This window comes from Venturia canescens, chromosome 1 (genome assembly GCF_019457755.1).
Source record: "Venturia canescens isolate UGA chromosome 1, ASM1945775v1, whole genome shotgun sequence".
NCBI lineage: Eukaryota > Metazoa > Arthropoda > Insecta > Hymenoptera > Ichneumonidae > Venturia > Venturia canescens.
Window position 1 is genome coordinate 34,340,359 of NC_057421.1, and position 20,165 is coordinate 34,360,523.

Genomic DNA, 20,165 nt, shown 5'->3' on the forward strand with positions numbered 1-20,165 from the left:
ATGAGGCAGGGAACGCCATCTTGTTGGAACCACATGAGGATTAGTCTTCTTCATGAGTAAACACTCACTGGTTATAGTGGCGCTCTCAACGTTCATTTGAACATCCACGTTTAGTCAAGATCTAAAGATCAAAAACAGTCTTATTGTCACTTGTCACCGGTGAAATATGGAAAGGTCTGAAAAACATAGCTTATGTCGAATTCATTAGAATATTCAGTGACATCTAGTAAAAAGGAAATTATAATTTATCAAGTCATATTCAAATGAATATATTTGTTCCATGTTATTCAATTACCGATAATTTCGAGTACATAACGAGATTCGAGAAACGGTATTTTTCATCAGTTCTCACGTATCGAGTTTTAATCTAATCAATTTTTAAGAAATTCTTTGAAGTATGGGTGCATGGGTTTAACTCATTATTCCTTGACCATTGAAACGTTGCACGAGACTTTTGTTGGCACTTTTTAGGTCAGTAAGGACGGTACTTTATTTATATACAAACACTATGCCAAGAATCAATCCATAGATATATTTTTTAAACAGTGTAGGTGTACTGCAGATATATATTTATATTTATTCACTAATGTAGTGGTCACGGGAATAGCCCGGTGGGAGCTTCAGCTCAGATTTATATTTGACCCCTTTTCTTTCAACTTCAGAACTTCGGTAATATTTTTTTTTTCTTTTCATAATCTGCTCATTCTTCGCCTATCGTTAGACGCTTCGAACTGAGATTTTGGTGGCGCGATCGTGCAAATAGTCCAGATCGTAATTTATCGCGTTTATAAAGTGCATCTTTTGTGGTGGATCCTTATATTAGGCTTATGCGAATTATCTTACGAGACTATCTCGACGATCAGCACCAAAAATTTGGAGGACAAGGTTCGTGTGTGATATAAAATCACTGAAAATTATAAAATTTTACAACACAGCTAAATAATTGGTTAAATGAATGCTCGAATCTGACAATTTTTTAAAATCTACTTTTCATTAATTTTGTTCAACTAACTTTTCATACGAATAAGATAAAAATTAAAAATAATGCATATTTTGTGAGAAATTTATGTTTACCACATTTTGATTGAGCTTTTTTCCAGCCAAACTTTTTCAAATTTTGGAAGCATTTTCATGAATTCTAACTAAATGTGAAAATACGTGAAATTTGAAAATAATTCGAGGTTAAAGATGAGCATAGTGCACGAATTGTCGAGTGGCGGGAATCGATTCTCTGACCAAGCCCAAAGTGCTACCCTATGAAATAACGTATTTCTGCTTTCCTACAACTGCAAAAAAACCCAGTCTAATAATCAATCTTTCATGTTGCAATTAAAAAGTTGAAAAAAAAATCGCACGTTTGTAAACGTGATTTTTAATTTAAAAACAAAATACGAATTCGTTTATTCGAAAATAGATCGAGTTCAAGGTGAGAAGGAGCTCACTCAAATTTGACCGAATACCAAAAGTCTCGTGTACGATCTCAGCCCTCGATGCGGGCGTGTGTCGTTGTGTGTGTCCACGCGGTATTCACACGCGCGTCCATATACCATGCAGAAGACATGCGCGATTCCATTGGCGACTTTTTTTACTACAGCATTCTTTAGACTTTGCTTACACGCGAGAGAGCCAATGACAAATCGATAGAGTTCGAAGCTCTTGTACGTGAAACAAAATATACGTGAATATCGCGAATATCGTGGGATCAGGATAAAATTATTTTTCCCCCCTCATAAAATCATTACGTAAGTAAATAACGAACAAGATTACGGAAATGAAGTTATTTTTGAGCACGAGACTATAATAATTTCACGAACGTAGACAATTCTCTGCCAATAACGTGGAATTTTCTTTTCCCAGCAGATAATGAATTTTTTGTGTTTTTCAATAATCCTTAAATAATGTAATCTGAAATACTCATTTTTTGGGGTTGAAACCCATCATACTGTGCCCTTAATTAAGAATGTTGTGACAATTTTGTTTAATTTATGCCTCCTCTGATCTTCCAGGTCGACACATTAAGTTCGAAAGCTCGTTCTTGCACGGTCGATTTTACCGAGACCGAGTTATCCGCACAGGCGAAAAAGGCTCGTTCGAAGAGTAGAAAACATTCAACGATGAAAACCGTTTGGGTAATCGGTGGTCCCGGATGCGGAAAGGGCACACAATGCGACAAAATGATCGCGAAGTACGGACTTCTCCATTTGAGCAGCGGTGATCTTCTTCGTGAAGAAGTTTCCAGTGGTAGTTCACGCGGTGCCTCGCTCCAAGAACTCATGTCGAAAGGCCTCTTCGTTCCAACTGTAAATTCGTAATTTATCGATTAATACAGTAGCTATGTTCTCAAGTTTGTTTTGTGGAAGGAAAGCACTGTGAACAGTCATGAGCTGGAGGGGAATTGAAATCTTATCGTTAAAATTTTTTTTTCTCATTGTTTTTGTAAACTGAATTTCTATGATTGAATCCCATTGGAGTATAAAATATGCTGATCACTTGCAATTGAATGTGCAATAATAAACTAAGTTTTAATGCTTACAGGACGTAGTTCTCGAACTCATTAAAGAGAGGATGACTGCAGCACGTGCTGCCGGCAGTGCAAAGGGTTTCCTCATAGACGGTTATCCACGTGAACTGGATCAAGGTCTCCAGTTCGAGAAAGACGTTAGAATTGTTTTTAGAAGAGTTTTTAACAACTCTGAAAGATTTGAACGGTTTTTACGCAATATTTTATATCGTCGAAATTTCAGGTGTGTCCGGTTGATCTTGTGATATTTTTCGACGTCGCAAACGAGACTCTGAAGAAGAGGTTGCTTGGAAGAGCAGCAGTTTCACAGAGAGCCGATGACAACGAGGAAACAATAAAGAAAAGGATCGAGATTTTCAATGTGAAAAATGGTGAAATCGTTGAGCACTACAAAGACAAAGTTGTTAAGGTAAAGCCAATCGTTCGGTAACGATAAATTCAGTGTTGATAAAATTCCTGGTATTTTCATTCATATCGAGCAATAATTACGTTGCGTTACTTCTTTTTCATTTTCAGATCAACGCCGAAGGCTCGGTCGACGATATATTCGCCGAAGTCAGCAAAGCACTGGATCCTCTAATGGCCTCGTAGATTCGAAAAAAATCATAGTCCCCTGTACATTATGTAATTGTTATTCTCTGGCCTTGAGCAAACATTCAATGGACTCAACGAACCGCTGATGTAATAACGGAATAAAAAAAATTGCGACAATTATAACGTCCAGGTCGGACGCACGTATCCGTTGAAACATCATGAAAAACTTCATCGCGGATACGATTTGTTCTGTACATATATAAAGAAGACACATCGAGAAAGATTCACATGTTACAAAGTATTTCGCACACACAACAAATAATTATTCTTGTTCGACGAACAATCTGTTAAATAAATGCTATATTTTTTTTTGCCAAATATCAAAGAATATTTGTTTATTTAGTGTTGAAAAATCATTGAGTATGGAAGCTTATCGGATTGTTATAAAAATCGTGATTGTTTTTTCTCAGTGTTTGTTTTTCGCTCATTCGACAGATCCTTGTTGCAAAATTAGTAGTCGAGCATCACCGATGTATAAACTGTCTAGACACGAGAAACGATCGACCGAGGCCATAATAACACGAAAGAATGTAACGAATGTTGAAAATTGTGAAAAATTCGCTGTTTCGAAAAAGGCATTAGCTTTCAACTATGCAGATTTAAATAATGCTGATTATCGACGAACGGAAAATTGGAGGAATCCAAACTGTCAAGTACTCGCTTGTCCGACGACGAATGGTTTCACGAATTTGGTCAACGATACGAAATTCGATTACTACAGTATTTATCGATCACGAATTTCATCAGGTTCTCTAATTTGCGTAACGCGATTGAATTACTCCTTCGTACATGGTAAAAACAAAAACTGGTGTACTTGAAACGGAAGAGATAATTATTGTCGTTACAGAAAATGGACGTTTAAAGTGCCTGCCGAATGTCGGACTATTTTACATATCCGAGGAGCATTTGAACTACACAGACGCTCGTGAATCTTGTAGAAAAATGCGTGCGACTTTGGCTCACATTGCGAGCGAGGAGAGAACCGAAGGTTTGGGAAAAATGCTGTCGACAAATCGGACCTTCGTTGGTTTGAGCAATCGTGACGATGAAAGACGCTGGAAAAATGAGTTTGGTAATTAAATATTTGTAAAAATCGATTATGATAAAGAGTGAAAAATGTATAAAATTGTAAAACAGACGAACCACTTCTGTGCTTCGATTATCGTGGATGGGCCAAGAGTGAGCCAGCAAATTCTCGTGGATGCGTAGTCCTCGTACCTCCTGAAAATCCTCGTACTTCGTCAACGTGGCGAGTCTCCTCTTGTTCTCAAATATTACCGTACATTTGTGAAATTGTACCACATTATCATCGTCGATCCCAAAGAAATCGGTAGATTCTTGATAATAATAACAAAGCATGGGGAAAGAATCAGACAGGTTGTCAACTATCACACTTTTTCCTAACTTATTTCTGGTATATGTCGGTGCACAGAAAGTATACGAGATATTGAATTGGAGCGAATTTAATAGAAACTTTCTCGATTCATCGAGAAAATTCGTTTTTCCACACTCCGATGACGACAGGAAGATAAAACATTGTGGTAGGAGGGTACTAAAAGATTTACTCCGATTAATTATTTACACAATAGTACGAATTATCTGGCACGTGTTTTTGTCTCGATGTTAACAAAAAAATGTCAGAATTAACGTTGATGGAACAAGAGAAAATATAAAGCATCGATCGTTCCCACGCATGTGTATATATGTACATAATTATTACAGGATTTATCGTCTTGTATACTCGTAGTTTGTTATTCTCTTTTCTTCTTATAAATTTAGCCATTCACCTTTCAATTTATAGAAACACGCTTGCGTTATAGAAGTTCTGCTTCCAATTAATATCTAGGCATTAGAAATTTAATTTTATTACGATTTATCGAGGACTCTCAATTTATATTTTATATATTTCCTTGTGCCGTTCGACGCATTATCTCACTCTTTATTTATTATTGTTTTCCTTTATCTTCAAACACCCGCCCGCACACACGCGCAGATGCACACATATGACATCCGCGGGCGTTTATTTCACAAAGATTAATCGACGCCCTACGTATTTTTTTAGAACCTCTGTGATTCATGGAATTGCTATTTAGGTGCGTTCCAACTCTCGCTCTAATTACGATGGTAAAAGTATAAATCTCGTGGATATTATTTTTTCGATGTTTTATCGAGTTCAGAGTGGACGAAACAAACGTGTGTCTGTGCTTGTGTGCGGGTGCGTGTATGATCGACAAAAAATTTCGAAATGTTTTTCAGATATTCGAAGAAGTGACTGGAATATCGGTAGTGCAATATCAAAATAAGGGGGAAACAAACGAGGGACGTCGCAGCGCATGTTACACGCAGTTTTCTTAAATTCATTATTCATCTAAGTTTTTTTTTCGAATTTGATAAAGCTGCTTCTCGAATGACACAATGGCCAAATATAAAAGTACAAAATGATTGGATATTTATTATACAAAAGTGACATAGTGTACGGAAAAATTGGTCTTGTCTTGGAGTAACGCGAAATTGTCGTCGGGGAAATAATTCCGTAAATCGGATAGCGCGAAGGCCGGGGCAAGGCATTTGTCTGAATTCTTAGATAACTGGAAAACTCATTTTTGTATATTAATCTAAACTGATGTAGTTAACGACGATAATCCACTTGAATGGATAAAATGTACCACAATTTCTACAAAAATTAAAGTTTAAAAATCATTACGAAAGTTTGATTTATATTGGACAAAAATTTGTTTGTCGAGCTTTTTCTCCTCTGGATATTGATTTTTTTTGGTTTACTTTTGGTTCATTTGACATTGTTTCTACGACACTGGGATTGAGACCCGACTTGCACATCAACGCGATTATTTCACTAACTCTCTTTTTCTCTGTTTGTGTATCCTGTTTACGTTTTTTTTCTTAACTCTCTAAGTTATAACATTTGCATAATCTAAACCACACATTAGCACCATTTTAACAACGTTAAAAAGCAGGAATATGCTCGGTTCAAAAAATGGTTATGGCTGGGTGGAATGTTGTCTTTCGAATCATATTTTTCAATCGCACATACACACACACACGTTCACCTTGTGATTTTTGTATTATCGAATTGTAAATGCTCGCGTATAACGTACCGATGCGTGTTTCGGAGTTTTTCACAATGAACTTGAATATCCCTTCACCGGAAAAATCGGAGAATAAAGACGCCGCTAAGAAGTACACTCGAAAACATGTCGAACCAAACGAAAAATATTGGCACGGTCGGATTTCACCTTTCCTCTTCTCGCTCATGTTCCCTCTCATTTTAACTTTTCAAAACTTACAAAACTATCCGTAGAATTTGAAGGGGACGCAAAAAACTCGACCATTGCGAGGTTGTCTCTTCAACGACGCAAAGACAAAATTAAGTATATTTTTCCTCTTCTCACGAATCGAGCCATTATTTTGTTTTTTAAGTACTTATTAATCTTAATTTGCTGCTAAATGCGTTCGTTATAAATACATTCGACGACCGGCAACGACATTGTATTTACACAACTCGGAGCTTTGCAACACTTGATTAACAAATTTTCAATGCAAAAAAATGCGTAATTTGCCTGAATTAATTTGTTTTTACGAGCAATATGAAAATTATATATTACAAGTCTTTCTCCTACTACGAAATTTCATTTTTACAAACATTGGCCATTACCCTAGTAAGGTATTAAATATAATGAGCTCAAATTCAAAATACGATTGAACAAACGTTGCAATTTTTGTTGCGAGTCCTGTAAATATGACGTGCAACAGCGTCGAGACGGCTGGCAAATTAAATTAGGCAGTCAGAGAATCGAGATCCTCTCGTAATCGATAAAGAAAAGAAGGAATTGTCTTCTAATGATCAAAAAAAAGGAAAATCGTATTGATGACGGAGCAGCGCTTTCGTACACGTACGAAGTGGAAGAAGAAAATTTGGAGAAAATGATAAAAATCACGTCACAGTCTACGGCAAAGTAAATGCTGCCATCAGCGAAGTATAAAAGCAATCGCTGCCATCGAAAAAAATTAATAAATATATAACAACAATTGTACCATAGTAGTAGTCATAACAATATGGTGTCTATAATAATAGTCATAAAAACTTATTTTCTTCATCACGGATGAACACGGAGTGTTCTTTAGAAAAAAAAAAAACAAAACAAAAAATAAAACAAGACCATGTAGCGATACAACATAGGAGGGAATGCACAACGAATTTTTTCCTTTCTCCCTCCATTTTTTTCATCGTTCAGCTTGGCGTTTGAAAGATCGTGTACATTACACTTTGCTGTTCGTCGAGGCGTTGGCCAAGAGGGGTACGAGCTGCTCTGACAGTTTCGAGACTGTTCGTTGTAGCATTATCTGCTTTTCCTCCAGTGTAGCCACCTTTGTTTTGACGATAATTCAATGTGAGTATGGTACATAAATTTTGCACGAAGATGAGCAACTTTCATTACTTCGGCAAATAACGGCTGTATGATACGTGCAAAGGATCGCGATTCGTCGTAACTCATCTCTTACTTCGATGGAGGGAAAGAATCTTTTGAATTACTCACCCTATCGAGAAGTTGACTGTAAAGACGATACGGGACGTAAGCCGGTGTCGAAGGAGTGATCGTCGGTGATACCGGACATGTGTGGGAAGCTGTGTCACTACGTGGACTTTTATCTTTGTCTTTAACCCAAACGTCGTCGGAATCCAAATGCGACTTTGTGGTACTAACTTCGCTCGCACTGGTTGACATTACCGATCGGGGGAAGCTTCGTTCTTTCTTGATTTCGGGCTTGTCTACTCTGTCCGGAGGGTTGCTCTTTCGTTTTTCCATTTGATTGTGTATTAATTCTTCTATCTGTTAATAAAAATCGAAGCAAACGTGAAATTTTTCGAATCAAGAAACAACTAAAAAAATAGTACTCGTTATATTACTGTTATATGTAAGAAATGGATCATAATCTCGTGATTATTCAATAATTTAGGAAAACGTTTGAATCATGTAGTCGGAATAAATTTTACTTGTGTATTTCAAAATTCTGAAATGATTTTGTGATTTAATTAACGTTAATTCTTTAATTACCCAAGGTGCCTTTCGTCGAGCAATTCCTACAGGAGCATCGCTTTCATCCTCTCGCATTGGCTCTATTACCGGATCAGCATTTCCATTCGCAATATTATTCTCCTAAAATAATCATTCGTTCCGAAAATGTAAAGCTTCGAAAATTTTAATACCGTTGATAAGATTTTTAATTATGATTCGTATAAATACCGAAACTGCATTGTTTGATTCTTTGACCGTTGAGGTCTGATGTCGTAACAGTTGAGTCGATGGTAAACGTCGACGTGGGGCTTTTGCGCGTGATGCTGTTAAATGAGACAAGGGTGCACCTTCGCCTCGTTCTACACCGTCCAATTCTTCACCGAGTCCCGTGTCTGCACTGTCATTAGCATCGACATTCCCATCCGCCACGAGACGTTTTAAACTCGTCATCAATGAGTGATTGTTGATTACCGATTTCTTATCAGTGCTACTATTTATGCTGGTGATTTGTGACGTTGAAGTCGTCACGGTGGAAGAGGTGGAGGATGATAATGAGGGTTTTTTCGAGGAGGAATCTGCATAAAACGGAAATAAATCAATGTATATTCATTGTAAGTAAATAATCGTAACAGTCAATACAGGTGTATTGAAGATAAAAAATTCACCTGCATGACCGAGCACGCTTTTTCGAGCGTGAGCTTTTTTGCCACGTTGACGTGTATAAGACGAATGTTTACTGCTACTTTTTGAGGTCCCTTGATTAGTTTCTTGCCATTCGGAATCTGAAGGACGTTGGTCATTTTTTGAACCCAATATTTCAACGAAATTGTCAGGAAATAGACCAAACTGGCCCCGCAGTTCTCCCTTCCACCATCCCTGTAAATACGAATTTATTATATTTCTTCATTCACTCGTTTTGATAGGTACTGAGATAGATCTGAATAAACGTAGAGTTCAATTTTGAATAGATCAAAATGAAATGCTCAATTGAGACTCACTCGGTCAGGAGCATCCCGTGATACTAGCGTGATAATATCACCCTCAACGAGAGTCAATTCGTCTTCGTTGGCTGCCTCATAAGGGAACAGTACTTTGCACAATTCTTTTTCTTCGGACGCAGGCGGGGAAACGAAATTTGATGGGAATACACCGATAGCTCCTCGTAATCTTCCTTTCCACCAGCCTTCCTCAACCTCGCCAAGAAATTCTATGGATTCGTAAGGCACAAGGGCCAACTCGTCCTCGTTGCAGGGATCGTAACTAAATAGTACTTTGCACCATCTCCTGCCACTTCCGTTTCTTAGTTGTACCTCCTCTCGCTTTATAGTAGGGCTGTTCTCTGGTTCGGCCGTAGGAGTTGGAACTGTCGTTGTAACAGCTGCTGCACCACTTGCGGTCCCTCCTATCGAAGATGGCTCTATTACCTATAAGGATGCAGCAGTATAAGGAATCTGACCACAATGGAATGAATAACTGTGCAAATGAAAATGGAAATGTCTACACAATGAATGATGAACGTTTGGGCGAATCAATAGGAGCAACCATTCTTTGAGTTATCAAAAAAACAGAGTTGGGCAACTTCATGTTTTCATTCAAGTAGCTCAGAAATTTAATAAAGAATTTGCTTCATCTGCAAGCTGGCTCGCGCAAGGGTCTTGAAAAATGGAACACACAAAAATTGACTCTTAGAAAAATTTACAATCTGTTCTACATCGGTCAAGTGTGGCTCAGTCCACCAATATTCAGCTAATTCTAAATTCTTAAAAGGTATTGATGCAACAGATATTGCTTGATTCTGTGAAGCGTATCTTAATGTTTAAACGAAACAACATTTCTATTTGCACCGTTTAGCAATATGTGGTAGATTTTTGTATTTTTCTAGCAATTTCCTATTTGGAATTTCAATTCTACCTTAACAAAATTGTCCGGGAACATGCCGCGCCTATCCCTCAGAGTACCTTCCCACCAACCTCCGTGCATCATATTAATTTCTTTAATGATGTCGCCTTTTCTCAGCGTTAGCTCATCTGGTTCCTGAGCTACATAGTTGTATTCCACTACTGCCACAATGGCTTCCATTTTCACCGTTCTCCGCCAACACGGGGGAGCTCTGATTTTTCTCCAGGGCACTGTTTTAGTTCTATCTTTGTCCCTTTCACCTTCTCATACCTCCAAGACAAAAAATACATTTATTTCTTGATTTGCAACAAAATAAAAAATCCATAGATACCAAAGTTGAAACGTGCAAGTTTCTTATTTAATCCCTAGCAGACGAGGGTTCAGGCTAAATATTATTATACTGACAAGTGAAAATGAATGGAAACAGTGGAGCATAATCAAGCTAAATGTTCACATTTTTTTGGAATAAAAAGAGTACAAATGAATGAATTATCAGTGACGATAAGTGCTACTTGAAAAAAGGAATTTGATATCGCGGATAACGAGATACGATTTTCGTACAAGATAGCCTCTGCCAGAAAAAATGAGCGAAAGGTGGTCACAAAATGCGTTACGAAGTTTGGTCATGGATCGAGCATAACATTATAAGTGAATGTTTAACAACACCATGAAACTGATAAATATAAAATTTGTTTAGCGTTTATTGTACTCACGAAATTCATAATTAGACCAATGGGTTTATAGAAGATAATGTAAAAAAGTTTTCATCAAGGCGTATCCCAAGCCGATTTGACAGTACGACAAATGTGTCACCGTCGCCATCTTGAAACCGTCGTGTGTATGTGTACACGTAGGTATGTATACCAATATTCACGTTCAACAATATACAAGCGACTAGCAAATTATATAGGTGTCACTGTTGAATATAGGCGAAGTTAATCAGCCGGGTTCATCGAATAAATAAAAAAAATAACAAAAGTCTAGTAAGAGTGATCGGTGAATTCACTATATACGAAATAGATAAATGCGGTATAAAATTAATTTAAGCGAACCTCTTCTAATCTTCAAGTGATGAAACGTAGAGGGCACATTACGTATTCCATATATAGCAATTTGGGTTACCAGAGCTATATCACTTTGAGGTGTATTTACATTTTGGCAACAAATTTATGGAGTGATAGTGAGAACGTAACCCTCTAAAGTGAAATAGCTGATAAGAAACTTTAACTATACGAAATTGTTTACAAATATACGTCAGTTTTATAGATACTCTATATGCATCGAAGGTTTTTATCACTCATCATTTATTTTATTCACAAAACGTTACGATCGCATCTATCATTATTGATATGGAAATGATAGTTTTAGTGGATTTCTGTTAATATTGCATATTTGAAATTTGATTTCTCAAAACAAACTATATGCAGAAGCAGATATTATTTTATATTTGAGAAATTTGGAAAGCTGAGTTTGAGTTATACTTTTTTTAAATTGAAATTTGCGTAATCAAAACCGGCGTTTGAATGACTAATGTCTTGAAAAACGTCATTCAACTCATTTTATTTTCATATACGTGTTGGCAAATGTGAATGCACCTTCATAAAATAGTTTTGAATGGACTTCATATTTTCGCTATTGGAACGATAATTAGCGATATATATGTTTGTACATACACTGTGATATATCATATGTATATATACCCAATAAGTGTTTCGACATGTGTGGAACGAAGATTGAGCGTATTGTTCACGAGGAAAAACGTAGTACAGCAAAACAAAAACGTTAACTTTTTTATTTTGATTTTTAGAAGAGTTCAAATGGTATGCAACTTTGCTCAAGTTCACAATTTATCGATATACGTTCTTTCACCTAGGCACTTTTCACGAAAATGATAAATAGTAATCCGCAGGGACAGTCATCGATTATTAATACCAGGTTCTTCCTCCATATTTTTCGACATCGTGAGATGATTCATATTCTCCCCACAATACTCCAGGTATTCTAGAGTCTTTATCTCAAGAAAACCTCATTTATTTCTCACGTGCTCACCCAAGTTACCCGGCATGAATTTTTAACACACGGAAAAGACCACGGTAATGACGAATCTGAATTGCTAATAGAGTAAAAACATTTCTTGTATTCATGTCAGCGCTCTCTACAGGTACCGTTGAGCGGTTAAATACAGTACAACAGCATATAGGCATGAACTATAAGATCTATATATGATATAAATATAACGAAATGATAAAATTTTGCCTTTTGGCAAATAATCATCAAACTCAACTATGGAATTATATTTATGAAATGTTTTAACGTGCTCCTTGTTTTCTAGGCTGGAAAAACTGATTTGAAGTTTTTGAATTGAAGTTTCTCTGAAATTTTCTAGTTTCTAGTAAAAAAAAATTGAACAATTAAACGCGATTAAGTTATAATCATTTTAACACGAAACAAAGGTGAAAACTTATAAAGCGAGAGAGAGCGAGAGAGAGAGAGAGAGAGGGAGATACCTCTCGCGCCATACTAACAACTTCGGCTCGAGCATGCCGAGCGGCAGCACCTCCCGGGCGCACTTGCGATCTATCGCGCGCGTGTTCACCACTAGTTCGGGTAGCTGACGCGAGACGGCTTTCTCAATAGACATTCGCGTCAGCCCTTCATCGCCCGAAAGAGGATAAATAGTACATCCTCCTAACTTTGACCGGTAATTTCAATTTCTCGGAGACGAAGTCGAATTGGTACCTACAATTTTGGGGTTGGTACCCCCCCCCCCCCCTCGCAGCACTATAATTTTCGCTACGTACATAGTTTTATACCTCAATTAAAAATGAAAGAAAAATTTCGAAGCGTACTAAAAGTTATTGTAAACTGTGAAAAAAACCAAATACACCACTCGCTTGAAAATATTTTAAAAACCGATGCCCCATCCCCTCCTAATTCTATTCTGGCAGACGAACAACTGAATAAATTGGAAATGTTTCCATCTATAATTACATAAGTTACATGCAGCATTAAATTCATTATGTCAATTCAAGACTAAGAATTTATTGGTAATTCGGAATATTGATTTCGACGGAATGAATTAGAAATTCAAACCGGAAAATGAACTATTTCCACCGGAGCAAAATACCACTTAGAGTTATTCCAGTGATCCAACAACTTTATGATTAAAAAAAAAGTCATAAGCATTATATTTTATTGCAGTAGCAAAATTTATGACATCAATGGGAGGCCAAGTATTTATTTGTGATTCGGAATAATACGCCTTGAAACCAAAACATGATAAAAAAAACCCCAAAATGTTGCTTTCCAACATTAAAAACAATGCTCAATCATTTTTTTTTATACCCAGAACATATCAACAACATTTACACACTTAAATTCTCATCTACACTATTTCCTTATTTTAACATTACAAACTACAAGAATTCTCCCACCGGGAATCGGTGATCATGAGGGCCAGAAGTCGTCTATGTCTCTGTAGCGTTCAGTACGCGTGTACAGACACATCAAGTCCATAAATGTGTTAGTAAGTTTTGCATAATCTTAAATCCGTGCAAAGTTTTTACTCAGCCATTATACCACGTATCATGCTGATTTTGGGCTAATTCAAAAGATAATTTCTTAATTAGTCTCGAGTTCAATTTTCAAAGCCTTTTACGACTCAGGAGCTTTGTAAACAAACGAAATGGCATTCCGATTTTACCCCCACCACCGCGAATCATTTAATTCAGAAAAGGTGTAGTCTCGTAGTCTCGGTGAGAGCCTCAGGCCAGCAGACGACAGGGCTGTCAATGTATTTGTCCCGAGACTCTACCGAGTCTCTTGATGTTACCCTCATCCGGGATGTGAAATCATTTTTATATTATTTGCGCGTGCAAGAAAATTTGATCATATCTATTTCAATACATCCCTTCAGTCCCAGTGTATTTATGCTTCGATAATATAAAAATGAAAAAAAACAAAAAAATTACGCACGTATTTTTTCTTAATTAAAATATTCATAACATATAATATTTTGTATATACACTCAGTACAAATATTTAGAATACAATTTTCGAGATAAGATTTGAACATACATGGTAAGTGGTTCTTCCGCTTCACGCTGCTTCGGCGACATAGAATAAGAAATTTTTCTATTAGCAGGGGCGCACATGTCTTCAAAGTCTTCGTTCTACCGCGATCAAGATTACGCAATATCGAAACAAGTTTTTTCTTGTGTCTACTCTACTCTACAATACTGACAAATTAGCGAAATTTATGAATGTAAACTGATACGATGAAAAAAAAAAAAAAAAAAAACAAATAAAAACAAAAAGTGTGCTGATAGTACAATAAAAAAAGTTGATGAATCCCTTCGGGCCAAAACGAAAACTTGTCACACATTCTATGGGTGTGAATATCGTCCGCAGGCTTGTGAATAATTGAAAAAAAATCCTATGCACGATTTGGACTGAAACTCTTATCGAGTAACATTCTTGTCTATCCACAAAAATTCGTCTTCGAAACAGAACATCGTTTCACCGTGATCAAAGACCAATTAGAGTGGCTTATTTACTGGCCGTTCGAAAAAAAAAAGACAGAGGAGCAACAACGTGCACTTTACCATCAGGTCAATAGCGATAAACACTTTTCTTTCGTTTACACTTTCTTTCCCAAAAGCTCTCGTTCCTCGTAGAGCTTAATCTAGAGAAATATCCAGTATATGTATTGAAGTATATTATCTAAGTTCTCGCTATTTTTGAAGACTCTTTGTTGCCAGCAACAACGTGTTCGAGCTCAAGACCTTCGTATTCGAAACCACCGACGTTGTCGTAGTAGGCGTAGTCGTAATCGTTCTTTTTTATTCCGGATTTTGGTTTCGCTGTCGTCGGCTCGTTCGTTCTTACCGTCGTCGAGAATGGTCGCGCTGGACCACTCACGTACGTCGTACTTATTCTCGCTGTTGTTTGGGCTTGTTTCTGATTGTTGTTATTGAAACTCTGAGGACTGTAAGTCGTCGGACCACCGGTTCTCCTAAAATAAATATTAACAAAAACGTTATAAAGGAAACAATTATTTTCACTCTTCGTATTCTCCTGAGCAACATCAGAACAAACAGAAGTTGTGGCTACAGATAAAACTGGTTAAAAAACTCTGATGCTTATTAAATTATATATTGCTGGTCGCCAACGAGATGTGATTTTCAGTAGGAGTTTGTTTAAATTAGCAATTTTATGGATTTTGAAAAAAAACGACGTTCGAATAGAAACGAGTTGTGTAAAACGACGAGTCGACGTACTTTGGTACGGGTGTGGTCGTTCTAGGTGTTTCAGCAAGATGATTTATGCTTGACGGGCTAAATCCAATACCAGCTTGTGATCTGACAATATCGTAATTAGCGGTACTCGTTTCATAATATTTTCCATTGTTGGTGATGTCATAATTAGCATTGTACTGAGTCGCTTTCTTAGGCGCCCTTGTCGAGTCATAATACTGTGTTGATTTCGAGGGTTGCGAATTGTACTGTCCGTTGTCATTGGCCGTTGCTTGAGGATTGTACCGGTCGCCACCTCGCGGCGCTCCGGCGAATTGATCGTTGGAATATTTTTTCGTGGATCGTGTAGCGTCGAAGTATTGAGTGGACCTGGCGGCTTGACTGTTGTATTGTGCACTGTTATCGTTGGTTGAAGCTTTGTTGTTTATTTGTGGTCTGTATGTCGTTGGAACGTAACCGTTTCCTGGAACAAAAAATTAGTAGCAGATGTTTCAGCGTGATATTCGCGAGTACGAACGAAACTTTCTTTCACGATGTTTTTTTTTTTTTTTTTTTTTTTTTTCCATAAAATATGTTTAAACTGACCTTGATTAGTGTTGTAAGCGTCCTGAAACGTTGTTGGTGAAATCGTTGTAGGGAAGTTATTGGCCGAGCTCGTTGAACGTTGTATGTTGTTATAATTTCTCTGGTAGTTGGTGTAGTCACTCGATTGATAATTCGTGCTCGGTTGAACGGTGGTAGATTGGGTACGGGTGTTTTGTCCGAATTGAGAATATTGGGTGTTATAATTTGGTTGATCGTTGTAATTCTGATTGTAGCTCGTCGTTTTTTGCGTGGTTACGGTAGTGCTGGGATAATTTTGGCTGTAAGTCGTTGGCTTCGGGCTCGTTACGATACTTTGGCCGTAACTGTTGCTCGTTTGCTGTTGGTTCTTGTTCCCGTTATAAGCGTTGTTGTTGTTGTTGTTGTTGTTGTTGTTGTTATTGAAATTGTTATACGTCGTGGGCCTTGAGGTTGTGCTTGGCGAGTGATAGGTGCTGTAAGTTTGTTGAGCGGTGGATGGCCTGTAGGTCGATGTTGGCGCGTTGTATTTCTGGTTGTTTTGATTCCTAGCGCTGAAATTGTCAGCAGGAGCGGCGGAACTCGGGATCGTCGAAGACGGGAAAGAGTTGGTTCGTTGTCTACTGAAATTGTTGTAGTAGTTACCGTTGTAGTTGCTCGACGTCGGACTACTCGCAACTATCGGAGCTACTGTGCTCGAAGAAGCGTAATTGTTTCCGAAATTTCCGTTGCTGCTCGTCGGCTGTTGCTTACGAGCGATTTTTCTCACGCCGCTCTTCTTCTTCGGCTCTTGAACTGGCTCGTTCTCGTAATCCTCGTCCTTTCCACCGTTCCGACTGTTGTAAAAATTGATGCTGCTGCTACCGCGCAAAATGTCACGGCTGTTGCCGTTGTCGTTCGCGTTGTAAGCGCTTTGTGACGCTCGATTCAGGCTGTTCGAGGACGAACGCACCGGGTCGCTCGTCTCGCTGCGTTGAAGGTGGTCTTGGGGCTCGGCGTCACTACGAATACTGTCGTAGTGAAGCGACTCCAGACCCGAACCTAATCGGTAGAGGTCGAAATTGTCACTCGCGTAGTACAGGGTCGCTGCTTCACAATCGACGTCGTACCAATCCGCACAGGTTTGACTCTCCTGATCGAAGGCTGTGTCGTTTGGACACAGGAATCTAATTTTTCAACGAATAAACATTTTTATTTATATTCTGCTTCTTAAAACGGTGTTTTTATTAGATTTTTTTTTATAGAATCTTAGAAAAATATTGACCGAACGATTGTAAGAAATTTTATAATTAAAGATCGAATTATCTGTTGGAATAATGATTTTCAGAAATCCATTATTATTTTTCGTATTTTCAAAAAGACTTCGCGACAAATGAATCAATCGATTCATCAACGACGATGGATAAATTCAAATTATATATTTTTTTTTTTTCACGAATATAAAACTCACTTGTAGTCTTGAATGCTGCCAGCCACGGAAACACAGACGTGGAACAACTGGCAATCAGTTTCCGGATCTGCGTAGTAGCTGCCGACTATTTTGTTGCGGCATGTAAAAGAAGTATCCGGCATGTATTGCTGCGAGTATCTCGGCGCCGGTCTTTGAAGACCCAACACGCAACTCCATGCTATACAAACTGGATGAAAAATGGTGCAATGGATAAATTTATTGATGAATAAACACTACAGGCGAATTTATAGAGTACACGAATTTAATGTGAGTGCGAAATTCATTTATTCTCGTTTCATGCTTTATTAATCCACGAGCGCCTCAAGTTTCTTTTGATTCAGGGAACGCGAGATACGAAACCATTGTTCTCGCTCGAAAACCTCTTTCTTTTACCAATTAGTCGAGTGCCTCGGCTCTTCGCACCGCGTACGGATCTTTCGGAATTTTTTAACGTCACTTTTTTCCTGTTTCTATTTATCGCACACTTTCCAGTTCCAGTTCAGTCACGCTGGCATATTGATACACGGATTTCCCAACCGCAGCAATTTATTTTTCCATCGAATTTTTCTACGTGTCACAGGCTCTTTTGGCGAACCATGGAATAAAATTGCGTCATGAGAAGTGTGTTGCAACGCGGTGAATTACACATCCGAGATGTGTGATTGTTGCAACGAGCCTTCGTCATGATTCAAGATACTTTATCCTATCGAGATTTATAATAAAATCTGTACGGCTCGTGCTTTTCTGAGGGAAAAATAATCCTCGTTCCAGTGAATTTCTAAACGATAATCATCAATTTTATTATATACGTAATTTTTTATATTTTCATGTTGCAAATTTCAATACTCTTCAACGTGGGCGTTGGCCTTTTACGATATTCGCCAAGAATTATTAACGTTAATTCGAGAGAAAAAAATGGAAGCTACACATTTACGGTCGATGGAAAATTCGCGATGCATTTTCAACAGTTTCTACTTGTACATAGGACGAGCAGCGGCTCTTTCACGTAATGAAATGTTCAGAAAGTACTTAAGATTAAAATCTCCTGTAAACGTGTGTATTTTCATTGCTTTTAAACTCGTTCTCTTTCTTCAAGTTATTTTTCCATACAATTTTAATTTTTCGATTATCTTCAATTATTTCTTTATTCGCCTAACTAAACAATTTTTCGTTCAATCTTTGATAACCAACAATCGGGGTTGATCGACTGTTAAAAAATTCCTCCATCCACGATCCGTAGAAGCTTCGTCTTTCATTTTCATTTTTATTTATTTTATAAAACTATGTCAAAGGTGAAAACGAATCGCTTTACCGAAAAATTCAAAAATTTCAAAGTCCCTAAATCCCCTAGCGTAACATCAATGACAATTTTATGAAGCCCGTTCGTTACGATGCTGAAGTTTCCAACGTTGGAGTCCAACGAAATGATCTAAAAAACTGTCCAATAATTTCAGTAATTCTCCAATTTATCTCCAGTCGAATTTGTACTTTGTATTTTTTTCAATCTACACAATTATGATTCGTGAAATAAAAAACTGATGGACAAATCATTTTATTTTCATTCGTTTCGTTGGACTCCGACGTTGGAAACTTCAGCGTCCTCGTTCGTTCGTTACGGTTCACCGTGTACAGGATAATTTATACGCACGTACGTTCAGTTCGAATGCATATTCGCAGATACAATACGCCTCTATAGTGCTTTAAATTTTCATTTGCTTCCTTCACGATCTTTTTTTAATATCTGCATAACAAGGAAGATGTTCACGGAATCATGAGCACACGCATGACCCAGGCCGCGTGTTCCTCTGAAATTTACTGCGAGAGTCTCGAGTCACGGAAAGCTTCGTTGCACAGTGAGTTTTTTAGGAGTCTTAAACAGACGTGCGCCCATTAAAATGGGCTAATTGAAAATGAAAAACGAGAGGAAAATTGCGTGTCTGTTGGCTAAAGAGATTTTTTTTCTTTTTACCAACTTCCACGTTTCTCTTGATTCTGGAAAACGAGATAAAAAAAACACGCGAGAACTCGCTGGTTGCGCGGGGGAAAAAATCGTAGATGGGGAAAAAAAGGCAGCGGATCTGCTCAGCGAATTCGAAGACAAAGATCAAGCTGCATGGTTACTATTGACGAGATGTTTTTCACTGATTTCTACTCTTACTTTATCCTCCGCAACGATCTTGATACTTTTGGATATAAAATTCGACCGATTTAGCGAGGGAAATCGGTGGCGAGTCTGCTCGATCGTTTCCAGTTTTATTTTCAAAACAGATGAAGAAATATGCGAAAACGTGTTCGTCGAACGGGCAAAAAGAGAAAATCATAGAAAATTGAGTTACATTTATTCCAGAAATGACGAAGTGAATTTCTGGTTTGTTTTTTTTTCTTTTTTTTCTTTTTAATCACAACAATCAGATGTACAAAAAACATTTGCTGAGTCGGCACCAATATATTCACACCGAAATGAATGGTACATGAAAAGAAAAAATGTAAAAAATTTGGCCAAAGGCAATAGATCGTCGTGCACCAGATTTACAAACCTAAAACGCCGACGAAGCAGGTCCTGAAGGACATCTCGAGATTCGATAATCAAATGAAACGAACACGATTAATCTCGTCGATAGAAACGAAATAAACAGAAACAAAAATAAGTAGATGTCACGAGGAAAACGTTTGTGGTGCTCGAAGGTGTTGAACACTTCGCGGGACTTTTTTGACTGGCCAGAAGAGCTTGTTTTTCCTGCTGCACCGTCTCAATGAAACTCGATGATGCGACTGTGGCACGAGAGGTGAACGGGCTGCCGAAGAGGAACCACTCTCTCTCTCTCTCTCTCTTTCTTTTTCTCTTTTCCC

General features: G+C 37.8%; 4 protein-coding genes across 10 annotated transcripts in view; 2 read left to right on the forward strand and 2 right to left on the reverse strand.

Moving 5' to 3' along the window:
- Window positions 1-43: 43 nt before the first annotated feature.
- On the forward strand, window positions 44-3,435 carry Ak1 (Adenylate kinase 1). Of its 5 annotated transcripts, XM_043421004.1 has the most exons (6): window positions 80-174; window positions 722-885; window positions 2,007-2,300; window positions 2,536-2,658; window positions 2,745-2,930; window positions 3,038-3,435. In XM_043421004.1, exons 3-6 carry the CDS (start codon window positions 2,115-2,117, stop codon window positions 3,110-3,112), a joined length of 570 nt encoding a protein of 189 aa, XP_043276939.1. In that variant the 5' UTR covers window positions 80-174; window positions 722-885; window positions 2,007-2,114; the 3' UTR covers window positions 3,113-3,435. The 5 variants fall into 5 exon arrangements, with proteins under 5 accessions (XP_043276948.1, XP_043276939.1, XP_043276957.1 ...); XM_043421013.1 differs by lacking the exon at window positions 722-885 and having other exon boundaries at window positions 44-174; XM_043421022.1 differs by lacking the exons at window positions 80-174; window positions 722-885 and adding an exon at window positions 649-669.
- Window positions 3,436-3,470: 35 nt separating this feature from the next.
- On the forward strand, window positions 3,471-4,809 carry LOC122411877 (uncharacterized). Its single transcript, XM_043420961.1, has 3 exons — window positions 3,471-3,862; window positions 3,963-4,187; window positions 4,253-4,809. The coding sequence occupies exons 1-3, from the start codon at window positions 3,478-3,480 to the stop codon at window positions 4,447-4,449; spliced, it is 807 nt and encodes a 268-aa protein (XP_043276896.1). The 5' UTR covers window positions 3,471-3,477; the 3' UTR covers window positions 4,450-4,809.
- Window positions 4,658-12,520, reverse strand: cindr (CIN85 and CD2AP related). The gene is made up of 8 exons (XM_043420873.1): window positions 10,764-12,520; window positions 10,063-10,320; window positions 9,150-9,575; window positions 8,817-9,027; window positions 8,380-8,726; window positions 8,191-8,292; window positions 7,672-7,965; window positions 4,658-7,501 (listed from the first exon to the last, which is right to left on the reverse strand). The coding sequence occupies exons 2-8, from the start codon at window positions 10,228-10,230 to the stop codon at window positions 7,394-7,396; spliced, it is 1,656 nt and encodes a 551-aa protein (XP_043276808.1). The 5' UTR covers window positions 10,231-10,320; window positions 10,764-12,520; the 3' UTR covers window positions 4,658-7,393.
- Window positions 12,521-13,072: 552 nt separating this feature from the next.
- LOC122411793 (GATA zinc finger domain-containing protein 14-like) overlaps window positions 13,073-20,165 on the reverse strand; it is a 33,439-nt gene continuing 26,346 nt past the window's right edge. For 2 of the 3 annotated variants that reach the window (XM_043420835.1, XM_043420842.1), the window contains exons 2-5: window positions 17,316-17,502; window positions 15,890-17,031; window positions 15,329-15,767; window positions 13,073-15,063 (exon numbers count right to left, since the gene is read on the reverse strand). In XM_043420835.1, the coding sequence (XP_043276770.1) occupies window positions 14,772-15,063; window positions 15,329-15,767; window positions 15,890-17,031; window positions 17,316-17,437 (1,995 nt within the window). In that variant the 5' untranslated portion in view covers window positions 17,438-17,502 and the 3' untranslated portion in view covers window positions 13,073-14,771. Of the gene's footprint in view, window positions 15,064-15,328; window positions 15,768-15,889; window positions 17,032-17,315; window positions 17,503-19,852; window positions 20,075-20,165 lie in introns of those variants that run through there. The other variant, XM_043420829.1, reaches the window with a different exon arrangement.

Excerpts from the sequence above, each read along its gene's own strand:
- Ak1 (XM_043421013.1), top strand. The coding sequence starts at position 2,115 with ATGAAAACCGTTTGGGTAATCGGTGGTCCCGGATGCGGAAAGGGCACA. Across the intron at positions 2,301-2,535 it reads AAGGCCTCTTCGTTCCAACT|GACGTAGTTCTCGAACTCAT; the intron begins GTAAATTCGTAA and ends TAATGCTTACAG. Across the intron at positions 2,931-3,037 it reads ACAAAGACAAAGTTGTTAAG|ATCAACGCCGAAGGCTCGGT; the intron begins GTAAAGCCAATC and ends TTTCATTTTCAG.
- LOC122411877 (XM_043420961.1), top strand. The coding sequence starts at position 3,478 with ATGGAAGCTTATCGGATTGTTATAAAAATCGTGATTGTTTTTTCTCAG. Across the intron at positions 3,863-3,962 it reads TCGATCACGAATTTCATCAG|AAAATGGACGTTTAAAGTGC; the intron begins GTTCTCTAATTT and ends TTGTCGTTACAG. Across the intron at positions 4,188-4,252 it reads ACGCTGGAAAAATGAGTTTG|ACGAACCACTTCTGTGCTTC; the intron begins GTAATTAAATAT and ends ATTGTAAAACAG.
- cindr (XM_043420873.1), bottom strand. The coding sequence starts at position 10,230 with ATGGAAGCCATTGTGGCAGTAGTGGAATACAACTATGTAGCTCAGGAA. Across the intron at positions 9,576-10,062 it reads TCCCGGACAATTTTGTTAAG|GTAATAGAGCCATCTTCGAT; the intron begins GTAGAATTGAAA and ends GCATCCTTATAG. Across the intron at positions 7,502-7,671 it reads ACAGTCAACTTCTCGATAGG|GTGGCTACACTGGAGGAAAA; the intron begins GTGAGTAATTCA and ends GTCAAAACAAAG.